The 23,798-nt window shown below is 54.5% G+C and overlaps 2 protein-coding genes across 4 annotated transcripts in view; one reads left to right on the top strand and one right to left on the bottom strand.

The window, feature by feature from the left end:
* Positions 1 to 229: 229 nt before the first annotated feature.
* Positions 230 to 2,024, top strand: GPX4 (glutathione peroxidase 4). Its single transcript, XM_033082307.1, has 7 exons — positions 230 to 337; positions 572 to 666; positions 820 to 964; positions 1,039 to 1,190; positions 1,321 to 1,345; positions 1,629 to 1,688; positions 1,763 to 2,024. The coding sequence occupies exons 1-7, from the start codon at positions 239 to 241 to the stop codon at positions 1,793 to 1,795; spliced, it is 609 nt and encodes a 202-aa protein (XP_032938198.1). The 5' UTR covers positions 230 to 238; the 3' UTR covers positions 1,796 to 2,024.
* A 1,100-nt stretch (positions 2,025 to 3,124) lies between these two features.
* Positions 3,125 to 23,798, bottom strand: part of SBNO2 (strawberry notch homolog 2) — a 47,152-nt gene continuing 26,478 nt past the window's right edge. For all 3 annotated transcript variants that reach the window (XM_033082304.1, XM_033082305.1, XM_033082306.1), the window contains 27 exons: positions 22,678 to 22,770; positions 22,094 to 22,190; positions 21,738 to 21,898; positions 21,216 to 21,349; positions 20,566 to 20,656; positions 19,375 to 19,518; positions 18,788 to 18,905; positions 18,294 to 18,399; positions 17,501 to 17,654; positions 16,941 to 17,117; positions 16,178 to 16,275; positions 14,017 to 14,099; positions 12,937 to 13,137; positions 12,411 to 12,583; positions 11,889 to 12,020; positions 11,496 to 11,631; positions 11,075 to 11,187; positions 10,513 to 10,584; positions 9,345 to 9,453; positions 9,041 to 9,115; positions 8,605 to 8,748; positions 8,372 to 8,466; positions 8,165 to 8,257; positions 7,869 to 8,000; positions 7,603 to 7,679; positions 7,022 to 7,212; positions 3,125 to 6,150 (listed from right to left, as the gene is read on the bottom strand). In XM_033082304.1, the coding sequence (XP_032938195.1) occupies positions 5,588 to 6,150; positions 7,022 to 7,212; positions 7,603 to 7,679; positions 7,869 to 8,000; positions 8,165 to 8,257; positions 8,372 to 8,466; positions 8,605 to 8,748; positions 9,041 to 9,115; positions 9,345 to 9,453; positions 10,513 to 10,584; positions 11,075 to 11,187; positions 11,496 to 11,631; positions 11,889 to 12,020; positions 12,411 to 12,583; positions 12,937 to 13,137; positions 14,017 to 14,099; positions 16,178 to 16,275; positions 16,941 to 17,117; positions 17,501 to 17,654; positions 18,294 to 18,399; positions 18,788 to 18,905; positions 19,375 to 19,518; positions 20,566 to 20,656; positions 21,216 to 21,349; positions 21,738 to 21,898; positions 22,094 to 22,190; positions 22,678 to 22,770 (3,762 nt within the window). In that variant the 3' untranslated portion in view covers positions 3,125 to 5,587. The remainder of the gene's footprint in view (positions 6,151 to 7,021; positions 7,213 to 7,602; positions 7,680 to 7,868; positions 8,001 to 8,164; positions 8,258 to 8,371; positions 8,467 to 8,604; positions 8,749 to 9,040; positions 9,116 to 9,344; positions 9,454 to 10,512; positions 10,585 to 11,074; positions 11,188 to 11,495; positions 11,632 to 11,888; positions 12,021 to 12,410; positions 12,584 to 12,936; positions 13,138 to 14,016; positions 14,100 to 16,177; positions 16,276 to 16,940; positions 17,118 to 17,500; positions 17,655 to 18,293; positions 18,400 to 18,787; positions 18,906 to 19,374; positions 19,519 to 20,565; positions 20,657 to 21,215; positions 21,350 to 21,737; positions 21,899 to 22,093; positions 22,191 to 22,677; positions 22,771 to 23,798) is intronic.

Raw genomic sequence — 23,798 nt, 5'->3', positions numbered from 1 at the left:
CGGGCGGTCGGGAGGGAATCGCCGCCCGGGGGCTCCCGTCCGCAGCACCTGACTCCACACCCCGCCCTTTGGTCTGTCCCTGCCCCCCGCCCTCGTGGTCTCTCCCGATAAACACCCCTGCGGCCACCCCGCCCATCCTGCCTTTCTATTGGTCAGATTTCCATCCATCATCGCGCCGAGGCCGCCTCTCTGCACACTGATTGGTTGACCGGGGCGAAAGGGGCGGGGTTTGTGCGCAATGGGCTGGGCCAGCGCGGCGCGGGGCGCGCTGCGGTGCAGGTGGGCGGTGGCGCGGGCAGCGCTATCGGGACCAGGGCAGAGCGCGGTGCGGAGCATGGTGAGTGCGGGGCCGCTCGGAGAGCGAGGCTCGGCCCGCTCCGCTCCGGGACCGGTCCGCGCGGCGGGGGTCGGGCCTGGGGCCGGCCCCGCGTCTCTCCCGCGGGGTGCCCAGGGCGGGCGGTGCGGGCTCGGGCCTGGCCTGGCGTGGCCTGAGAGGCTCCGCAGGGTCCCACAGGGGAGCGGAGGCGGCGGGGCCGGCGCGGAGCTCCGCAGTGACGCGCCCGCCCCTCAGTGTGCCCAGGCGGACGACTGGCGCTCGGCTAAGGCCATCTACGACTTTCACGCCCTCGACATCGATGGCAACGACGTGTCCCTGGAGAAGTACCGGTAGGACGGAGGGGCCGGGGGCTCGGGGGGTGTGGAATGCAGGGCCGGGCGAGGTTGAGCCACAGCGGCTCTTGCGTAACCCTCACGGCCGGGAGGGTGAGGGACCTCTGCCCTTGCCCTGAGGGAAGGGCAGCTCATCCACCCCCTCTGCAGGGGCGACGTCTGTATCATCACCAACGTGGCCTCCAAGTGAGGGAAAACCGCGGTAAACTACACTCAGCTTGTCGACATGCACGCCCGATACGCTGAGAAGGGTTTACGCATCCTGGGCTTTCCCTGCAACCAGTTTGGGAAGCAGGTACGTGGGGTGGGGGGCTCGGGTTCCTCGGGAGTGTCAGGATGGCCCCTCACGGTCCCCGTGTGGCCCCTCAGGAGCCCGGGGACAACGCTCAAATCAAGGCATTTGCTGAGAACTACGGAGTGAAGTTTGACATGTACAGCAAGATCGATGTCAACGGGGATGATGCTCACCCCCTCTGGAAGTGGATGAAGGAGCAGCCCAAAGGGAGAGGCACCCTGGGCAAGTGAGTGTGGGAGGGGGAGCCCTGGGGACCCCCAGTCCTGCAGCCAGCAGGGAGGGCTTGGCTCATGGCCTGGCTGGGGCTGAGGAAGGGCTTTTCTGCTCTAAACTCACTCCTGTTTTTTCTCTCCTAGTGCAATAAAATGGAACTTTACCAAGGTAGGACACAGTTGCCTCCTCTGGGCTGTACCTACCTCTGGGGAGCTGGGGGGTCGCTGAGGCAGAAGGGAGGCTCACACTGGGCTCTGCTCTGTGCTGTTACCCCGTGTGTCAGGGCAGGAACATCCCAAGGGGTTCCTGTGTCTAGAGACCCTTGGGAACCCCTGCCCTGCCCAAGCACAGCTGAGGGGGAAGCGAGTCTGTGGGGGCGACAGCTGCCACATCCCCTCCGGCTCCCTGGGAGCCCTGGACTCGCTCACCAGGGCTTGCTTCACTCCCACAGTTCCTCATTAACCGGGAAGGTCAAGTGGTGAAGAGGTACAGCCCGATGGAAGATCCCTATGTAAGTGCTGCTGCTGGGGAGGAGGGGGAGGCCGGGGATGTTCTCAGGGTCCAACGCTCCCCTCTTGCCTGCAGGTGATCGAGAAGGACTTGCCTGCCTACCTGTAGCTCTGCTCTGCTGTCCTCCTGCCTGTCACAACCCTGCTGCCCGTGGAGCCTCCTCCAGCCCTATGAAGGGCTGCCTCCAACCCAGCTGCTGGTGGGGCAGCCCTGACCCATGGCGTGCACCTGCTGGACGGAGGCTCTGGGGGCTGTGGCCGCTGCGGGCAGGAGCAGCCAGAGCCCCCTCACACTAACGAGTCCCCTTGCAATAAAGGAATAAAGATGTTAGGAATGAGCTGCTGTGTTCAGTGTGGGATGGAGCAGGGATGGGGCTGGGGCTGCTGCACTGCACCTGCTGAGAACTTGGAGTTTGCTGGGAAGCCAAGACCTTATGCAACTCCTGAGCCGAGCAGGGATAATCCTCAGTGCTTAGGAGGAAGTGCAAATCCGGCATGATCTGTGCTTTCCAGGGGCTCCATGGGCAAAGGCAGAGCTGGGGAGGGTTTGTCCCCTCTGGGATCACTCCTGTCCCCTCTGAGATTCCTCCTGTCCCCTCTGGGATCCCTCCTGTCTCCAGGAATCCTGGCAGGGCAGGACAGCAGAGGGGATGGGTCCAGCAGTGGTGCAAGCCCCAACCAGGAGAAATTCCTGCAAAATAGAGCCCGGGCGTGTTGTGACACGGCAAAACATCCCCTGCAGCCAGGGATGTGTCTGACCACAGCGAGCAGGATCATCCTCCTCCTCCTCGGGGCAACGTCTGGGCGATTATGGAGGCACAGCCGTGCCCAGCCAAGCCCATGGGGATGGTGTCCCATCCTGGGCAGGGACAGCTCAGGTTCTGTCATGCAGGAATGCTGCTGCACCTCTTCCCAGGGCCTGGGACGTGCTGGGTCTCCCTGTCACATCCACAGCCCCCAGGAAAAATCCCACAAGTCTGACACCCCTGCAGAGCCTCCAGCCCAGCACATCAGGGATGCTTGGAGGATCCTGCTGACATTTAGGGATCACTCACAGGGGTCACCCCATCCCTCCTCCCACAGGATAACAGGGCCAGCAGTGCCTGGATGAGACATCCTCGAGCTGTGGCAGCTCCTGCTAGGGGAACACACTGGAACAGAGGCTCCTTTATCTGTTTTTCCAGCCAAGCCAGAGGGGAGCTGCCTCATCCAAGGCCAGATGCCAGGCTGGATCTAGCCAGGATCCTCCTCTGCACCAGCAGAGGTTTCTCCTAGGGAGAGGAGGAGGCTTGGGACAACAGCCCTCAATGCCATAGAGTGGGTGACACAGGAGATACAAAATCCAGCTGCCAGCAGGACGCTGGCCCAGGGACTCCTGATCCAAGCCCCAGCTGGGCTCCTGGGGAAGACTGGACAGACTGATAGACAGAGACAGAGCTGGGAGTTACAGAAATCCCACATGGGACTTCTGTTCCATTTTTACTGAGCAGAATGAAAAATTATTTTTTTCAAGGCAAGTAGAAAATTCAGAAATTATTAGTCCAAGGCACATATTCTAAAAAAATCTCTTTACATATATACAACTTAATTATAAATATACATAGAAACAAAAGGTAAACGACAAGCAGATTAAAAAGTGCCAACACAAAGGTGTCAGGGAAGAAAACAGGGACTCATTAAAAATACAATCAGTAGGACAACAGCAGAATAATTTAGTTAAAAGATAACATTACATATTATTAACCCTGACAAACAGGGGAACAGGGCAGGGAAGGGATTCTCTGAAGGTGCTCTGTCTTTGCAGAGACCAAGGGAGGGAGGATTGCATATGTTTTAAAGTTAAGGTCAAAGCCACCAGGTAAGGCTCTGGTGACTGCAGAGGGTGCCCAGCAGGGAATTCCCCCTCACTATTCCTGAGTTTAAACCTCTTTGAGCTGGGTTTCCCCGGCGTCCTTTTCCCTCATTGCTGAGAATTCAGCCCCAAGCGAGCAGTGCTTTAAATAGGGGAGAGTGTGGAGAGGGGGAGCCTGGCTCTGCCTGGGCCTGGGGGAGGCTGCTGGGGTCGAGAGGAGCAGAGCTGGGGGAGAGCAGGAGCCCCAGGGGCAGCAGCAGGGCTTTGGGGGGCACAGGGGGCTCCCCCATCTTTGGTGATCACTTTGAGGTAAGGAGGTGAAATGTGCCCCCGATTGCAGAGATTGAGCCTGGTCTGGTGCTGAGAGGGGAGGGGGGGTAAGGACAGGCCCCCAAAATGAAATTCAGGGACCAGAGTAGCCTCAAACTGAGCCCACTTGTGTGGCACCAGGGCAGGTCTGGGACCTCGGGGTGTCAGGGCTCAGCTCCTGCCACAGCCAGAGCACAACGCTCCAGACACGGATCCAGAGCGATTCCCAACAGCAAACAGGGCACTGGGCCAGTCTCTGAGCCCTGGGGGGACATGGGGGTGACAGTGTCTGCCCACAGGAGGTGACACCACCAGGCACTGTGAAGCTCCAGCCCCCTCAAGACTGCCCTGTTAGGGCACAGAGCACCTCCTTCCCCAAGGGCACTCTGAGGAAGAGCCAAGTCAGCCAGGGATGGTCCCTGGCATTTTTAGGGAACGCCTGGATGCCCTCTGTGCTGGAGAGGAGGCAGGAGGGGGTGGGGCAGTGCTTTGCAAAGCAGCCTTTGTTCTTTGGTATCCGAGGGGGAGGTTGCAGCAGGAACAGCCAAACTGCAAATCCCGGGTGGTGACAGTGACACTGCACACCCTGGGCAGTGCCAACACTGCATCTTTCAGGCAGTGACACTGACACTGCACACCCTAAACAGTGACACTGCACACCCTAAACAGTGACACTGCTCACCCTAAACAGTGCCAATAACACTGCATCTTTCAGGCAGTGACAGTGACACTGCTCACCCTAAACAGTGACACTGCTCACCCTGGCAGTGCCAATAACACTGCATCTTTCAGGCAGTGACACTGACACTGCTCACCCTAAACAGTGACAATGACACTGTACAGCCTGGCTGGGCTGCCCTGACCCAAACCCCTGGACTGGGGTCCATGGCCTGGCCAAGGACAGTGGCAGGACCAGCGCGATGTCCAGGTGAAGGGACAACATGTGACAGCAGGAAACTGGCCAAAGCACGTCTGGTCACGGCGACCTGGTGAGGTTAAAGTGCAGGACAGGGGCCATGTGTCCCTTCTGCTCTGGGGAATCCTGCTGGTCCTGGCTCTGACACACTCAAGCTCTGTCACTGTGGGGGTGCAGCAGCTCTCACCACTGCCACGGAACTCAGGCAGTCCAAGGTCCCTGCCTGGGAAGGGCAGCACAGGCAGTTTTGGATCTCTCACTACATCTGCTCAGCCCTGCCAGAGGACACCTGAGCTCAGCATCTCCCAGCTCCTCTGGGACAACATTTCCTTCCCCTTAATCCCAGCCTGCCAGCACAGCCTCAGAGTCTGCAGCAGTGCTGGGGCAGCCCAAGCTGGGGGCTGGGCTCCCATCCTTCCCTAAGTGACCAGCACATGGTCAGTGGGTCATTCCAGAGCCTGGCTGTGCCCTGCTGGGCTGGAGGGATGAGGAAGGCTTGGACACTCAGTAGTCTGCAGGGGGTGGGCAGAGGAGGGGTCTCCCTTCAATCCCACTTGGGCACTGACCTGTGAGCAGGACTCAACCCAGCAGAGCCCCTCAGCGCAGCGGGACCCGCTCAGCTCCCCCTGGGCACGTTCCATACAAACCTGTACACGCCTGACTGAATATTATATATAAATAAAATTCCCTTTACGGAACTCCAGGCTTTTTCTTCCCTCAAAACCAGAGCGGGGTCAGTCGAAACCAGCAGAAAAGTCAGGGCTCCTTAACTCTCACCTCTGCACCAGAGGACACAGATCCACAGCAGCATTCCCAGCTGGCATTCAGAAGTCTGGGAAAGGCCCATTGTACTGGATCACACTCTGGCGTTCAGGGGGGAGCAAGTTCTCCTGGGAGGGCCCATTGATCGTCCTCAGCATTTCCTCCAGGATCTCTCTAAAATTGATATTCGCATCTTGCCGGAGAAAATCCTCCTGTGGCTGTTGCAGGGGGGCTGGGGGAGGCAGGGCAGGGGGCTCGTGCAGCGAGGGGCCGGGGGCTGCGCTAACCTCCAGGCCAGGAGTGTGGCCAAAGCCACAGGACAATGTGTGCTGCTGCTGGGGCTGGGGCTGCAGGGAGGGCTCTGAGGAGAAGCAGAGAGCTCTGGTCTCAGGGTTCAACAAGTCAGGAATGCTGTTGGGAGGGCTGTAGGTCAAGTCCAGGATCTCATCCTGGCACCGGGAGCGCAGGGGCAGCCCAGTCCCTGGCAGGAGGGGCAGTGCAAGGGGGAAGGATGAGCTCTGCTCCTGGGCCTGGTGCAGCCGGCTGTGCTTCCTCTTCACATCCTCGTCCATCTGCTTCAGCTCCTCCCTCACCCTGTGGACGCAGCTCTCCGGGATCTTTATCCCTGGGGGAGGAACAGACATCAGTGAAAGGCAGGACCTTTCACCCCGATCCAACAAAACCTTATCTCCCCATTACACGTGGCTAAGTCAGACTGGAAATTGTCATGTGATTAATTACCTCTGGCTTGTCTCTTAATTATTCTACCTCTGCCTTAGTTATTAATTATTGGTGGGTAAGGAGCTGAAAACCATTCTGTCTTGAAAAAGGAAAATTAGTGACTGCAGAACATACTCATTTTTACAACTATAAAAGAGCACTATGATTTTAATGAAATCAGAAATCTCTTATACACTCTCTGAGCATGTGGAGAGTTCTCCTTGAGCTCTTCCTCAAGTTACTTCCCCTAAGGATTGAGAGAAATTAAGGAGATTCTCTGCACAGTGCTGTAATTTGTTGGTAAGTGACACGGAGTCCTAATTTATATTATTTCCTTGCCAGCTGTAACATAGGTACCTTTATCTATTAGTAATGTTTTTTTCATTTATTCTGTGTATGTTTATGTCTGTTTTCCTTGGCCTATTCAAATAAATAATTCACGGCCTGAATTGAACTTGGAAGCAAGAGTGGGTTTTGGGGTGCTGTCTAGTGCCAGAAACCTGTCAAAGGCAGGGACTTGTCTAAACTCTCCCCTCTCCATTCCCTCTCTGGGAAGGGATGGGGCACTGTGAGGACAGAGGGAAAGGGTAGCAGCACTGGGGGTGTTCAGGATGATGGGCCTGGCTCATCACACACCCAGCTCCCCTCCTTCCCACCAGCAGTGCTGAACTGTGTGCTGAACACACCACTATTAGGAAGGGAATCTTGGTGCTGGCCAGTTGGACCCCTTCCCCCTGCTCCTTTCACCCTGCTCCCCTTCCCAGCACTTCACCCACCAACTTGTTTCTTCTTCTCCTTGGTCTTGAGGCGCACGATCTGCAGGTAGCTGCTGCTGGTGATGTCTGCCATGATGCTGGCAATCCTGCTCCACACTCGCAGCAGGGCCCCACACAGCATGTAATAGTGCCTCAGGCGCATGCCCTGGAAGCATTCCTTCCCCTCCTGGATCAGCTTGCAGCTCTTGTTCCTTCAGGGACCATGGGAGAAAACCACTGGAGTTAGCACAGGTTCCTGGAGCTGAGCGGGATTCACTTCCCCACAGCCTCCCCCACTGCCACAGTCAGGGACCCCCAGAGGGAGGACGTGGCTTAATGGCTTTAAACTGAAACTGAGGAGATTTAAACTGGATATTGGGAAGGAATTCCTGTCTGTGAAGGTGGTGAGGGCCTGGCACAGGCTGCCCAGAGAAGGTGTGGCTGCCCCATTTCTGGAAGTGCTCAAGGCCAGGTTGGATGAAGCAAACTGGTGGAAAGTTCCCTGCCCATCCCTGCCATGGAACTGGATGGATTTTTTAAGGTCCCTTCCAACCCAAACCATCCTGAGATTGTGTGCCAGGCTGTGGCTGCAGCTGCCTTACCACACAGCGTGGTTACAGTTCTTCAAGGAGAAGTGGTAGCTGCTCTCCCAGTGCTCCTTGGCTTCCTCGGGCAGCACCTGCAGCAGAACACTCAGCATTAGGAATTTTCCACAGTCCAGGATGAAGAGAAGTGAAATCCAGGGCTGGGAGTCAAGACACCTGGTGCTACCACCATCCCTGCCCATCCACAACAGAGTCAGGAGGAGCTGCAATGTCCCTTCCAGCCTCCCCCAGCCCCCACACTGCAGGCTGCAGCTCCCACCTACCCGCCGGTATTTCTTCTGCAGGCTGTCCAGGCTCTCAGGCTGGCTTTGCTTCCCAATATTTGGCTTGTAGAGGATGAAGTTCTTCCCACGGCCCTGCTCTGCCAGCAGACAGGTGTATTTGCTGCCTCGCACCTGTGGGGTACAGCTGATGGGCACAGGCACAGCCTCTCTCCCCAGATTTCTCTAAACTAACCCCTTCCTGCCAGAGTGGAGGTCCTTGGAGGCATTTCCCAGCCCTTGTACAACCACAGCAGATTTCCTGTTGGAATCACCCCTGGCAGAGCCCAAGGACGTACCTTGTAGGAGAGGTAGAACCCATCGAAGGTTCCTGTCAGTTTGAGTGATTTCTCATAGGCTTCCTCCCATTTCAAGCCTCTGTCAACGCTGATCTGAACAGGAACACACAGAGGGATTTGTAACTCCAGGGGCAGGACAAGTGCCTCGGTGTCTGTCTCACAAAACTCCCCTCAGCACAGCCTAGAACCAGGCAGAAAGGTGCTCACCTTGTAGAACACAACCTGCCCATCCTGTGGGTGCCCTGGGGTCAGGAAAACCTCCTTGCTCTCCTCATAGATCTCATCCACTCCTGGGGCTAAATCTGTGGAAGGAGAACAGGCTGTTGTAAAGAACATCCTCCCAAAAGCACCTCCTTGGGTCTCAGGATCTCTGCACTGGGAGGAACTGGAACCCCAGGGGTGCAGGAGGCAGAGCTGTGGCCACCCCTCCTTCTCCATACCAAGAATGCCCATGTCGTATTTGCCCTCCTTCTTGTCCTTCTCAATCAGGTAGTCAAAGGTGTCAGAAAAATACTGGAAGAGCATGTTCTGCTTGTCCACCTCCAGGCCCAGGATGCGGTTCAGGAATTTGGTGATGGAGCAGTCTGCAAGAGCACAGTAGGTCAGGGGATGTGGTGCAGCTGGACATGGAACCCACCAGCCCCCTCCCAAAGAGCCCCCCCAGCAGCCCCACCATGGTTTTTCTGACACCAGCCCAGCCCAAGGAAGTTCCTGTGAGGAAGCTGGGGGGGATCTGCAGCACAGGCTGGTCCCACAGGACCTTCCCCTCAAGGTAAACATCCTGCCCAGGTGCACAGCAAACCCCATGAGGTCAGGTGGGCCATGACACCCCTTCCATCTGCCCCCTGCCTCGGACAGGAGCAGCTCCACACGTACCCTTCTCCACAGAGACGGTGCCATACTTCATCTGGCTGTAGCAGATGCCCACAGAGATGAGACCTTGCTTCATTTCTGGAATGGCAGAAGACATCTTTCACATTTTGGGGTTAAGCCTCTCATCAGCATTCCTGCAGGACTGCTTCCCTTCCAGGAACTCAGTCCCTCCCCATGCCTGGCAGGGTGACATGTAAGCCAGCAACACTTTCCCCTCTGTTTTCTCCCTCTGACCTCCTGCTCAGTTCTTCCAGAATCCCAAACCTGACACCAACCCATCCAGCAGGAACCCTGGTAATGTTCTTACCATGGAAGAAGGCGTCCTCCCCTCTCTCGAAGCTCCTGGGCACAGGAACCCTGTTCTCCATGTGATTGAGGATCGTGGACAGGACCCTGTCCAGGGCTTTGGCCCCGTACTGTGGGAAGAGAGCGGGGTCACACACAGGAGGAATGGACACAGGCAGGGTGACACTGCTGAGGGTGACACTGCTGAGGGTGACACACACTGCTGAGGGGACACACCTTGCTGAGAGTGTCACTGCTAAGGATGTCACACACTGCTGAGGGTGACATTGGTTAGAATGTCACACTGTTAAGAGTGTCACACACTGTTGAGGGTGATACTGATGAAAGTGACACTGCTGAGGGTGTCACACTGCTGAGGGTGACATTGGTCAGAATGACACACAGCTGAGGGTGTCACACACTGCTCAGAGTGTCACTGCTGAAGGGACACACCTTGCTGAGGGTGTCACATACTGCTGAGGGTGACACTGATGAAAGTGACACTGCTGAGGGTGACATTGGTTAGAGTGTCACACACTGCTGAGGGGACACACACTGCTGAGGCTGACACTGCTGAAGGTGACACTGCTGAGGGGACACATGCCACTGAGGGTGTGACACATAGTTGAGGGTGACTGATGAAAGTGACACTGCTGAGGGTGTCACGCATAGTTGAGGGTGACATTGGTTAGAATGTCACATGGCTGAGGGTGACATTGGTTAGAGTGTCACACACTGCTGAGGGGACACACACTGCTGAAGGTGACACTGCTGAGGGGACACATGCCACTGAGGGTGTCACACATAGTTGAGGGTGACTGATGAAAGTGACACTGCTGAGAGTGTCACATTGCTGAGGGTGTCACACACTACAGAGAACACTGTCACCCCAGGCAGGCCACAGACAAGGCAAGCTGTGGGGGAAGCTGTGGCAGTGCCTCCCATGTCCCCAGGGGAATGGAGTACAGGTCCCTCCCTGGGGACAGAGGACTGGCTGCCCTTCCCAGCCTCCCTTCCCATCTCCCTGTGGGAGACTTCAGTGTGACCATGGCTCTGAGCTGGGAGCCAGGAGCTGGGTGCTAGGCTGGCCTCTGCCTGCAGATGCTGGCAATGATCCTCCTGCCTCTGGCTCCCTCTCCCAGCTCCTCCCATCCCCTCTCAGCCACACTGCCCCAGCCCAGCCCTGTTACCTTGTTCTCGAAGTTGTACTTGCTGAGGTCCCGGGACTCGGTGGCCCGTCGATCTCCATGAGTTAAGGCACCCTGGGAAGGCAGAGGGAGCAAAAGGTTCTTACTCTGAGCTGATGAAAAACAGCAGGGAAGGATGGCTAAAGGCATGTCCAGGAATGTGCCATGGGGAGGCAGTGTTTCTCTGGAATGCTGAGACTTTACCACAGGATTTGGAGATTTATCAGAAGTGAAGAAAATGAAACAGAGGCAAACTAATTATTCTGTTACTTATTTTATCAGCTTTTTGGGAATAATATTGGTGTATGCTCCAGTAATAGTGGGGAAATTTCAGCATCTGGAAGTGGGTTCTTGCTTCCCTGAAACTCCTAATGCCTTGGTTATGTATTCTTCTTTCCTTTCCCAGATCCCAGGATGCTAAAATGCAGTCATTCCATGACTGCAAGGGGTGACACAATCCCCCCAGTTCCAGTGGCCACGCTGGTGGGAGCTCTGACCCAGAATCTCCCCAGAGGGAATCAGAGTTATTTTGGGATCACAGCTGATCTCCACTGTGGGCACTCACCAGGCTCTCCAGGCGTTTTGCCACGATGGATGCAAACCTCCTCTCCCCTGCCAGCTCTGAGATGAGGAACACGTACTCGGGGGCAGAGACCTGGTTGGATCGGTGCGTTCGGCCTATGGGGACAGGGATGGAATGGGAGGTTGGGATGGCCTGTCTGGAACGGGAATGTAACCAGAAAAGCCACATAATGCCCATCTTTCTCACCCTGGGGAGTCAATCCTCTGCCCCAGAGCTCAGGGATGTAAATCCAGCTCTGCCAAGTCTCAGCAGCACCAGTGACTGTGCCTATGTTCTTTGCCCCACAGAGACATCTCCTAAATGCACCTTGGGTCACCACCACACCTGACCCTCCCAGGGCCCTTCCCACAGCCAGACCCATGCTCAGGGGAGGTGACAGTGCCCAGGCACACCCAGCCCTCACCGAACTGCTGGATGGCCCGGTCTGCGCTCCAGGGCAGCTCCAGGGTCATGTGCACCCGGCGCCTCTGGTTCTTCACCCGTTTGTCTGCTTGCAGGGAGATCCCTGAGCTGGAGGCCTCTGAGATTATCGCTACAAGCTATGGGAGAGACGAGTGAGATCAGAGTGAGGTTCCTAGACACGTGCTAAACAGCTTCAAGAAACAGCCCCAGGCACTAGAGCAGCACCAGCCCACAAAGGGATCTGGGAGGTTTTGTCACCCTCCAGCAGGTGCAACCCACAGAGAGCTGCTGGCCTGAGGCTGGCAGGGCACAGCGAGGCACAGACACCCTCCTGCCCTCCCACTCTCAGCACACTCAGTCCCATGCAGGTTTCTAGAGCCCAACCCCAGCTCACCTTCTCCCCCTGCATGAAACGCTCCTTCTCCTTCAGGTTGACGTGGTCGATGGAGAGCCCCTGCTCGGCGCGGGACTCGAACTGGACGGAGCCGTCGGGCCGGCGAACCACGCGTCCCTTCCGGCCCGTCATCTGCACACAGGACAGGGCTGCTGCAGGCTGGGCACCCACACGGCCCAGCAAGGCCATCCAGGCAACTCCCAACAGCTTTTTCACATTGCCAGGGAGAGGAAACCCACTGCCAGCAAGAACCTTCTTTTTTTTTTTAATAGAAGAAATTTCTCCCTATATGGGCACAGGGTGCCCAGAGCAGCTGTGGCTGTCCGACCCCTGGAAGTGTTCAAGGCCAGGCTGGATGGAGCTTGGAGCAACCTGGGACAGTGGAAGGTGTCCCTGCCTAGGGAGAGGGGTGGAAGGAGATAGGTCCCTTCCCACCCAAACCATTCCATCATTCTACGATTCTTCACTGGCCCCTTTCCCTGTCACCCAGTGCCATCAAAATACTCTGACAGGGGGAAGTACCTCAGCCACCTTCTCTGGGCCCCCAAAATGATCAATCAGTTCATCCAAGGTGTTGAGAGGTAGCTCTTTGCCCAGTGCTTTCACTTTTGCTAGCAGGTCCTGTTTCATCTTTTCGACCTTCAGCTCTTTCAGGCCCTGCAGGTCTTTCTGGGAAGGCAGCATGTGGAAATTACCTGCAATGTGAAAGGCAAAAGTTTAGAGTTCTCTGGTAACTGGACATCAGAGAGGGGGGAAAAGTTGTCTCTAGGATTTTTGGGAGCACTGCTGCTGGACAAAGGCACTATGACCTGCAATAAATGCTGAGCATGGAATGAATTCCCTCTGAGCTTCCCCGTTCTGCTGGGGGAAGGAGCACACAGGGCAGATCCCTCCTGCTCGCTGATCACAGCAAGTGAATGTGGATCCACCTCACAAACCCAAGTGTGACCCCAAGGATAAAATCCAGCCAGGATCACAAGCCTGGAGGGGTTCCTGCAGGACCCAGTGCCCCCCTCCCCAGCTGTCCCCATGTCACTGCCCTGCTCACCCCTGTCCTCGACAGCACAGCCACCAAACGTGTGATCCACGAAGATGACATCGTCTGTCTCCAGCAGGGACTCTGGGGAGGAGGTGAGGTCGCTGTCCAGCCCCATGTCCGAGTCAGTGCTGCTGTCATCGCTGATCTTGATGACGACCCCTTGGTCACACGGACCCCTCAGAGCCTTGGGGCAGCGTCCCCTCGGCCTCCCTGCGCCAGAGAGTGAGTGTGTCACAGCCACAGCCCCAGCCCCAGCAGGGCACCAGTGCAGGACACAGAGAAACTGCTCAGAGACAGGAGGAGGAATCCCAAACCTGAACCTCAGAAACACAGAGCCTCTGGGGTGGGATGGCAGTTAGGGAGGGAGGGAGAGCAGGAAAGAGAAAGGAAGAGAGAGAAAGGAAGAACAAGGCACTCCTGAGCAGGGCTGAAGTTGGCTGCACACGTCAGGATGGCAGCATGGCTGGCTCTAAGCAGTGCCAGCTCCTCAGGGAAGGAATCTCAGGGGATTGCCTCCAGAGGAGTGTGCAGGACACAGGAAAGCACTGATGTTTTTGGACATTGCTTCCAAGCACAGCACAACGTGCCCCCTCTGCCTAAGAGGTTTCATGGATCAGCTCACACAGGCTGCTGCACAATCTGTCAGTGCTGCTGCCCTCTCTTCCCCCTGCTCCACACCCCACTGGAGGAGAAATCCCAATACTCTTCTTACCCGCAGCCACAACAAATAATTCAGCAGGGAAATATTTTTTTTCCTCAAGACACCTGCTATGCTCTAAGTCAGAGGTTGTGGAGGACCCACCTTGCTGCAGGAAGAATTCAAACACCAGCCAGGCCTTGTGCCATCTGCCCCCAGCACAGGTTGAGGGGAAGGGTCAGGGTAAGAAAAGGAAAAGAGGGGATGACCCAGAGCTGCTGTCCTCTGGATGAGGGAGCAATGGGAGATATGCAGGAGGGCAAACCAAAACCAGGGAGAGCAGCAAAAAGCATCAAGTGGGGAGAAAGGCAAACAGGCAGAGAAGCTGAGTGGCTGTGGGGGAGCAGCAGGGCAAGAGGCAGGGGCTGGGCTGGGAGTGAGGGAGCTCTTACGTTTTCTTTTAATGCCAGTTCCTTTTTCTCTCTTTCTTTTGGTTGAAGGAAAGTGCTTCTGAATTAGTGATAGAAAGACGCCTCTGAAAGTAAGATGCAAAATTTATTCCAGCTACCAGCAACACGTGCTGGTTATCACATAGCAATGTGTGTTTGGGATAACCCCACATTCCATGGAAAAGAGGCCAATCCACCCCATCCATGAGCTTGGGTTCAGCCAGCCCTCGGTACAAGGGGGCTCTTGGACCTGCAGGTCCTTTATATTATAGCAACCAAAAAGGAGTTTTAAATGGGAAACACTACACTGGGAAGCTGTTCCAACAAAAATCCAGTAAGTGCCAGTGTCCCAGCCCCTCTCCATGCCCTGGGAGCACAGACCACTGTCAGGCCATCCAACAAATGTGCTCCACCAAAGTTCTCCCACTCCCTGGCCGTGGGCCTGCTTCCCACAAAACCAAGGGACAGAACAAAGATCTGCAGTGGTTCTAAGTGTATGGAAGAAAAAAAAAAAATCAGAAAAGGTGAAAATCAAAGGTTTCTGTGAGGTGTTCTGCAAATCAAAGAGCAAATGTTTAAATGCTGACTGTGTGGATGAACCCCTTAGGGCAATGGGTGGTGTTGATGGAGTTCTGCTTGGAAAAAAAAAATACAAAAAACCCCAAAACCAGTTGCAAGCAACAGGTGAGAGGATGGACATGACAACTCCCCCGGGTGAGAAAAGGGAGACTTGGGAACTGGGGAGGGGGCTCCAGGACCCTTGGTGGGAGGGGTTGAAGGGAACAGTGACCACACTGCTCTCCAGATGGACAGAGCTCTGTGACTGCAGTTATGTGACACCAGGAATGACCCCTCGTCCTTGGGTGTGCTGGGGTGACCCAATGACCACTGACTCTGGAGCCTCCCAGCTGTGAAATTCCACTCATTTCCCGTACTCACCCTCCCCATCTCCCTGAAAACAGAGCCCTGGGCTGGAATCCACTCACAGGACCGTGTTTATTTTTAACCCCATTTCTCGGCATCTTGAAACTGCTCCTTCCCAGCACACTCCCCTCCAGAAATCCCCCGAAGTGCTGGAACATCAGGACACACATTTGGAGACTGAGCAGATGCCAGGAGACACTCAGTGATCTGGCCAGGGTTGTGGAACACAGAGCTCCTGCCCCTGGGAGTGGGGGCAATTCACACAGAGTGGGACCCCTGACAGACCCCTCCTCTTGCACTGCTCAGCCAGGGACCACGCCATCCTCCAGACTGGAGTTCTGGGACATGGAAACCAAGCCAAGGGACCAAATCACCCAAGGAGCTGCCAGACCTGCCCTGTGCACTGTCACCAAACTGCATTTGGTTTTCAGAAATGGGCTGGAGGCAGAGGAACAGATCAACCCAAACCCCCATCCACAAGGGAGGAAAGCTCAGCCTAACCCAGCCTCACGCTGCCTCGGGCATCTCTCCCTGCTCTCACCTGCAGCAGAAGCCACTTGGAAGAAAACAGCTCTGCAGAACAGAGGAACCCCAACCCATGTCCCAGGTTTCTGTCCCCTGTCATGCAGGAACAGCCACATTCAGGGATGGGCTGGGGTTTTGGAAGCTGCAGGAAGGAGGGGGAGCAGGAGCCTCACTCTCTGCTGAATGGGTAGCACAAGTCCTGCTGCTGGCTCCAGCTCTCCTGTTAGCTGGGAAACAATGGCCACACAGCCAGGACACTGGTCCTGCTTTATACATGAGCTAAAAGCCAACACTGATGGATCTAAACTCCTCAGACCACTCCTCCCTCCCCTGCTTTACTGACACCTCCTCACAGCATCATCCCAGCATCTGCCATCACATTAAGTTCTCTTCTGTGTCAACAGCCTCGTTTTCCAGAGGCAGATCCACACAAACTACCTCCGAGCTACATTTCTGACTCTCCTTCTGCTAATTCATTATGTGTGAGAGTGGAATCAGGCTTTTCTTGTAAGTCCATGGGAGATTCAAAATCCAGGATGCAGCTCATACAGTCCCACTGAGGATACAGTGCCTCAGAACCCACCTGAGTGTCCCCTCCCTGGTACAGGAAGAGGTGACATCAAACTGCATTTGAAGACCTGCCAGTGCTCCATGCCCCAGGGCAGAGCTTTCCTCCCACACACCCCACAATAGAAAACAGGGATTTTTAACTCACTCTGCAGCAGAGACAAAGCAGTTGAGGTGCCCATCGTTCTCGTCCAGAACCTCCCTGGTTCGAGCCTCCCCTGTGGACTGCAGGCCAATGACAATGCACTGTGGGGACACGAGGGATGGGGGACATGAGGGATGGCACAGTGAGGTGCCAGGGCAGCTGCACTGCCACAGGCTCAAGGCATTTCCCAGGCCCATAGCAGGGCTCCTGAGAAAGAACCATCTCTCAAATCTTTCAGCATCAACACCCCCTTGTGCTGACCCCACAGAGGGGGACTCTGAGCACAGAACCTCACTGACTGTGCTAGGAAGTTTCTGCCTAAAGTCTCCAAGGTGCACCCAGACAGAAGAAAGGACAGAGCTGTGTTTGAGGTGAAGGGTTTGGTAGCTCTTCTAGAATTGTAGAATTATAGATTGGTTTGGGCTGGAAGGACCTTAAAGTTCATCTCATTCCAACCCAGAGAGAACTTTACTAGAGCAGGTTGCTCCAAGCCCCATCCAACCTGGCCTTGAACACTTCCAGCTTGAACACGACCTAGAATCCTCTCCCATGCCAGCAGGTAAAATTTCAGGAGACCAGACCACCTTATCTCCCCAGCATCATTCACTGGGAATATTCTCAGAAACCCAGACACTGCCCTTCACTCTGGATACAAATTCAGCCTTGAAGAGGTCTGGACTGGCTGCCAAGCTGAGCAATAATTAACTCCCTTTGGTTGCAGACTACACAAAAGCCCAGGTGAGGCTGGTGGGTGCTGCTCCCATACCTTGCCCCTGGCCAGCTCCTCCTGGGCCAGCTCCACGAGCCGTGGCACCTTGGCAGCAATGCAGAGGTACTTGAAGAAGCGCTGGTGAGCCGACCAGAACTGACCCCACAGCGACTTCCGAGACTCCAGCCCGATGATGTCAGCTGCCTGCTGGAACACCACCAAGGCCTCTGCCCACTGCAGATAATACCAAGAATGAGTTAATGTAATTCCCATTGTCATTCCTGCTATGCAGGAGGTGATCAGAATAGTCTGAGGGTTGATAATCTGATTAGTCTGAGGGTTGATAATCTGATTTAGAATCAGTGTGCACTGGGCTGAGGGAACACTGGTCATCCTCTCCATGAGCACGACGCAGCTTTGGTTTGCCAATGTGGAACTCCCAGACACAAACAAAAAAGTCTAAGTTCTTTTAATATATCAGCTGAGCATTGTGTACCTATTTTCCTTCCTCTGTTTGAGGTCATGGCCACATTTAGGAGCCTCACACCCTCCCACACAGTGGCTGTGCCCAAAGCATGGTCAGACCTCAGCCTCCCACTACAAGGGGCCCAGCTCACCAGCCTGGCTGCCTTGTCATAGCGAGCCTTGTAGTTCTCATCCAGAGGGATCTCCTCAATCCTGAAGGTGACCCCAGTGAAGCTGAGCTGCCGAGCAATGTACATCCCACTGACCTTCATGTCCATGGCCACGATCTCCATGGCACCGACTCCCCTGGGAGAGGACGACAGTTGTGGGACCTAGCTCAGAGCCCCAGCTGTGAACCCCAGTCATAAACCCCAGCTCTGAAACCCAGCTGTGGAACACCAGCTTTGAACCCCAGTTGTGGAATCCCAGCTGTAGAACACCAGCTGTGGAACCCCAATTGTGAACCTCAGCTCTGAACCCCAGCTGTGGAAGCCCAGTTTTGAATCCCAGTCCTGAACCCCAGTTGTGAACGTCAGCTCTGAACCCAAGTTGTGGAACCCCAGCTTTGAACTCCAGCTTCTTTGAACCCCAGATTTTAATCCCAGCTGTGGAACCCGTTTTGAATCCCAGTTCTGAACCCCAGCAGCGAAATCTCAGCTGTGGAACCCCAATTGTGAACCCCAGCTCTGAGCCCCAGTTCTGACCCCCAGCTATGAAATCTCAGTTGTGGAACCTCAGTTCTGAACCCCAGCTGTGGAACCCCAGTTTTGAACCCCAGCTTTGAACTCCAGCTCTGAGCCCCAGCTGTGGGACTCTCCCTCTACTCTGGAGCAGCACAGGGCAGGTGCCTCTCCAGAACCAGCTCCACCCCAGCTCCTGCTGCCCACACCATCCTTGGGCACTGCACCACTTCCCACACAAGGCACAGGGCTGGCCAGGACTCACCTCTTCTCAATTGCGTGCAGGAACTCATCGAAGGCTCGGAATGGGGTTCCCTCCCCCCAGATCCCCAGGCGGCTCATGTAAATCATGTTTTTTGGCTCTGAGGCACCTGTTGGGACAGAAATCACTGTCAGCAAACCCACAGCACTTGGAAACAGTTGTGACTCAAGTGAAGAGAACTCTGAAGAGGTTGTCATTTGCCATTGTGCCTTTGGAGACCTTTCCAAACATTGCCCTCCCCACATTCGGTGGGTGAACATCACCAAGCAGCTGGAACAGCTGGCCAGGAACAAGCTAAACTGGAGAGAAATTAATCTGACCTGCCAAAAATTCACAAGTAACATCAGTGATGAGGCAGATCTCAGCATGCTGAGCTCCTCTCTAGCCCTGCAGCAGCACTGGCCTTTCCTTACAGGATCTCACACCCCAGGGTGCCCCTTTGGGTCAGAGGGGACCTGTGCCACTCTCAAACCAACACTGTGGGCACAGCAGCTCACCTGTGGCACTGGCATAGACAACCCTTGCTCGAGGCAGCTTGTTCTGCAGGTCCAGCACTGCTTTGCCCATTTTGGTAGAGCTGGCATTTTTGGCTTTGTGGCATTCATCAAACACAATCTGGAGGGGAGTGTCAGTTAAGGAAAAAGGATCTATTTTCATCCCAAGGATGGGAGCAGACAGAAAATAGAGCCCAGTCTCCTCCAAGCAACTGAACAGCCTGTCCCAGTATCAACAGGACTGACTCATGGTCACACATGGAATCTGCTGGGTTTGCCCAGCCCTGTGCTCTTCAGACCCAAAGCCATCCACCCTCCCTTCACCTCCAAGGTGTGTCCTGTAATACTGAGGGAGAGGAATGCTGAAAAGGTTAATCCCAGCTGCTTCTTCCACTCCTCCTCTTATCTGCATCCTGGGAGGAGGAGGAGGAGGAGATGTGAGTGTGGGGGATTCCTGTCTCCTGCAGGCATGGGCTGCTCCCCGTGACTTCACATGGCCTCAAGCTCTTTGTTCCCTGCTGAAGCAATCACAAGCAGCAGTTCCTCTCACTCTCCAGTTTTTGTCTCTTGTTTTTTTTTTTTAAGGATACAACTCCCTCAAAGTTTTCCCTGCACCACTCCAAAATCTGTTTTAAGCGTGTCCTGTGCTGTCCCCCGGCCTGGCTTTCACCGATCAGCGCTGAGTAGGTGGCAAAGAGGACTCCTTCTGAGGTAGCTGTGTCACCGTATTTAATCTGCAGGAAGAAGAGCAGGAGCACACACACACACTGTGATTGCTCTCCCCAGCGTGTCACACCCATCCCTGCCCACATTCCGTGTGCAGCAGCCGTGCAGGACACACATTCCCGCTCCGAGAACAAATCCCAGTTCGAGCTAAGAACAGAAAAAAAGCTTTTGGTAGCTGATGTCTTCAGTATTTATGTTTGACACTGAAATGTGGTGATGACAGGGACTGTAAATGCCTGGAGAAGTGCCCCAGCCAATGTGTCAGCACATCTGGAAGCCTGCAGTGAACTGTGAGGACACAGATTTTCTGGCAAAAAAAGTGTTTCCTTTTTTTTAAGCAACAGTTTAGTCTTTAATTGCTTTGACCCTTCCTGTCTGTTTTAATTCCTTCTAGGAAATAATTTTCTCTATGACCAGGTGAGATCGTTGCCTGTCTCACTGCCATGGATCCCACATGTATTGAAATACAAGGTAGGGGGAAAACCCTGGTCCCAAGCTGAAGAAAGTTCCATTTGAAGTCTTTTGGGGCTGAAAACAAAATTCCTTTCAATCTCTTAGTGGAGCACACTCAGAGGTGTCAAACACCTGTGGTTTCTATGGACTTTGTAAGAGCTGGTTGTTCAATACCATTAAAACCAGAGGAGAGGATTTAAGTAAAGTTGGAGACACTGGACAGAGATTCAACCACAGGCCACAACAGACACCAGTCTGGGCATCTCTGAGAATCATTCCATGAACCAGCACGGGGAAAGGCTGGCCCAGGACAGCAGAGCACACATATCACAGAGCTGCTCTCTCCACAGGATTCCTTAATAATGGTGAAGAAGGTTCCAGCTCTGCTGTACTTGCACTTGTCTGCAGACACTTCCCACTCCCTGCAGGGAACAGCTCTGTGCTCCCTGTGCAGCTCCACAATAAAAATAGCAGGAGCCCCGAGTGGGAAGAGCTGGTTGGGAGGAGGGAACAGAGGCTCTGCTGCTGCCTGAGCCTTGTCCTGCTCCACATGCTCAGCCAGAGCCCCCAGCTGCTCCCAGGGGCTGCAGCTCTTCTCCTACCTTGTTCAGAGCATGCACAGGAATGTGGGAGGCCTCGATGTCCTTCAGGTCTCTCTCAGCATCGTACTTGAGATCGTTGGAGACGCTGAACCTGTGAGGGAGATGTGGAGGGGTTATCTCCTCCCGGGGCTGGTTATGTCCCCCTGCAGCTGGGGCTGGCTGTGGTCCCGGGGAGTCAGGGCACACGGTGATTAACAGCTCTGACTAAAGCAGGAGGAGCTGTGCAAAGTTCTCACATCTCCCACTGCCCACACACCCCAATGTGAGAGCTGACAGCCGGTCTGCCCCTTGGCACAGGCTGTGATCTGCAGCAATGTCCCATATTCCTGGCTCTGCACCTGGGAAGCCCAGGAACAGCTCCAGAGACTCCTCACGACTGCAGGGAGAGCAGGGCCAGGTCTGATATCTCACCCCAAGGAGCACAAAACCTGTTATTTCACAGTGACTCATTCTCCATCCCTGCTGCAGGGGGAATATTCCCATTTCACAGGCAGCAGTCAGGCACTAAGAGGTGGAAACGACTTACCCAAGGCCACAGCATGACTCAACTCTAAAGCCAACATCAGCACTAAAGAATTCCTTACTTCCAGATCCAAACTAACTCCAAGGTCTTACGGGAAATGAGGGAAAAAAAAAAAGAAGCAGCTTACCACAGAGCTTTTTTCCTCCCTTTAAGATAATTTTCAAAGATGATGCCTGCAACAGTCCTGCCCTTCCCGACTCCAGCACCGTCCCCGATCAGGAACCCAGCTCGCTGCCCACTGGGCAATAAAACTTCATGTTGCTGCAAAATCAAAAACAGAACTGAAGATTAAACAAGATTTGCCTTTACTAAAGGGCTTTGATGTGAGCATCACTTAACCCTTTCATACATCCCATGGATGCACGTGCTCAGCTCAGCCAGACGACAGCAGGAAAGGTCAGGGGTCATGACCAAGCTCATAAGTTCATGGAAAAGCCCCCACAAGATGTAAAACCCTCTGCAAGAAAAATCCAGGGTTCTTGCATCTTTGGGAAACAGACCCCAGCTTCAAATAATCCTTCAAAAGGCATTTAAAATGCCAAAGGAGTTTCATCACCCAAATTACAGACGTTGTAAAACACATGTGAACACCTGTCCCTGTGAGAAGTATTTTCCTTCAGGTGTGGGACACCTGAGATGCTGGAGGTACCTGGCAGGCATAGATGATGGCTTCCAGCTGTAGTGCAGACAGGGAGCCTTTGTCAGCCACGGAGTGGGGCAGGGAAAGCTCGTAGGTGATGTCAGGTGGGGGGACACTGGACAGGGTGCTTGTCTCAACCACCAGGTCAGGATGGTGCTTCCCAATCTTGGCTAAATGACAACAGAACACAGGTCAGTCAGGTCTTTACTCCCAGGGGCATCTCAGAGCTCATCAACCAGCTGGAGCTCAGGGCAATGTAGAGCTCTCCTAGAAAACCACAAGCCTGGGAGGTGCCACAGCAAACACACAATTAAATTAGGTTGGTCCGCAATGGAGTGAACTGCAACTCCCAAGGCAACACTTACACTTTGAAGGGATATATTCTGCATAGGTTTCTGTCTGCCCCAACTCTTCTGTTTCTTCTTCCTCACCTTCATCTTCCTCCTCTGCAGGAGCCTGAGACTGAAGAAAACAGCATTGACCCAACATTAATATTCTTGCTGAGCTACAACTGCCACTGAAACCATCCCCCAAAGTCCTCTAAACACAATCCATCTCTTTAAGGAAAGCCATCAGTGGAAGCCCACCCCAGGGCTGTAAGAGCTGCCCAATGCCTGGTTCTCATCAAACTGGGAAAAGATGTTTGCAGCACTTTTGGCATGGGCTGTGGGGTCATGTGAACCCTGCCCAACCTGCCCTGAGCAGGCACCTGGCCCAGCTTTACACCCAGCACTGTGCCCACAGCACAGAGCAAAGTCCTGAGATCCCAAAGTGCCCCTTAACACAGGAAGCTTCCCGTCTGGGAAATGTAACACACTTCTGGGAAAGGGCAGGGACTTGTGCCTGAGTTTCTTGCCTCACTCCCTCTGAAGGGAAAAAGGTCAGAACTGCTTCCCCCAGCACTGGGATGTCACCAGGAGGATCCCACTGAGGCCAGCACGGCTCTCACCTGGTAGCTGATGAGAAGAGGGGTGTTGGGGACAGCAGGACCGTGGTCACTGGAGCTGTTCAGGTTAGGGAACGGTGTGCTGGGTGAGAACAGCTGCAACACAGAGGGTGCAGGTGAGGAAAGGCAACGGCATGCACCAACAAAGATCCTTGCACACTGTGATCCCTGGACCATGCAGCATGCCAGGAGAGAGCTCCCAAGACACTCCACAAAGAGACAGAGCTCCCAACATACTCCAGGCTGAGGAGATCCTTCATCTGCTCCCACACAAACAAATTCACCCTGGAATTTCCCGACAGAGAGCAAGGTCAGGCCAGCAGCTCATGGCATCCAAAGCAATCAGCAGCTCCAGGAGCAGCACTACTCCAAGTTTACAGCCTGTGCAGAGCACCAGGCTCAATGACAGATCCATGCTTCACCAGCAGCAGAGACAGATGGGAAGCTCTCAGGCATAAACACTCCTATTTTTAAATAAAATTTAAGAAAAATAAAAAGAAGAAGAAAGAAAAAACCCACCCTCCATTCCTGGAAGCCTGAGTCAGAATTACCAGAAGGAAGCTGGACAGAAGAACTGTTTTCAGTGCCAGCAAATCTGGAGAGCAGGTGAAACATCCCCACCTACAAATCCAAGCTCAGTTTGGTTTTGGACAGGAGAAAGGCCAGGAGCTGCTGGAAGGGCAGGATGTGTTCTCGCAGCTCCAGCCGCAGGAAGCAAATGCAAGGCTGAGTTTGCATCACAAAAATCCCCAAAGTACAAATCTTTGCTATCCTGACCCAGCTTTGGCACTCAGCATTCCACCTTGGGAATTGCAGAGGAAACAACAGGAGCCTTGGCTGCTCAGAGCATTTGAAAACCACCCACACAGGTGAGAATGTGCTGTGAGGGCCAAAGCAGGTGGGAGCAGGAGCTGCAGTGGGAGATGGATCATTCACCTTAAAATTCCTGCCTTTCCCTACCCTCCCTCACCTCCTGGTTTGATTTTCTCCTCCCTCTGTGCTAAGGACATCCAGAGGAAAGGAACACAGATCCATGAGAGCACAGGGCTGCAAACTGGAGAGAGACTGACAATTGCACAATCACAGCCTCACTCTTACTCCACTTTTTTTTTTCCTCTCTGCAT

This window comes from Catharus ustulatus, chromosome 29, assembly GCF_009819885.2.
Source record: "Catharus ustulatus isolate bCatUst1 chromosome 29, bCatUst1.pri.v2, whole genome shotgun sequence".
In the NCBI taxonomy this organism is placed as follows: Eukaryota; Metazoa; Chordata; class Aves; order Passeriformes; family Turdidae; genus Catharus; species Catharus ustulatus.
Note: the sequence above shows the minus strand (reverse complement) of the source record. Positions and strands in the feature narration are given on the sequence as shown.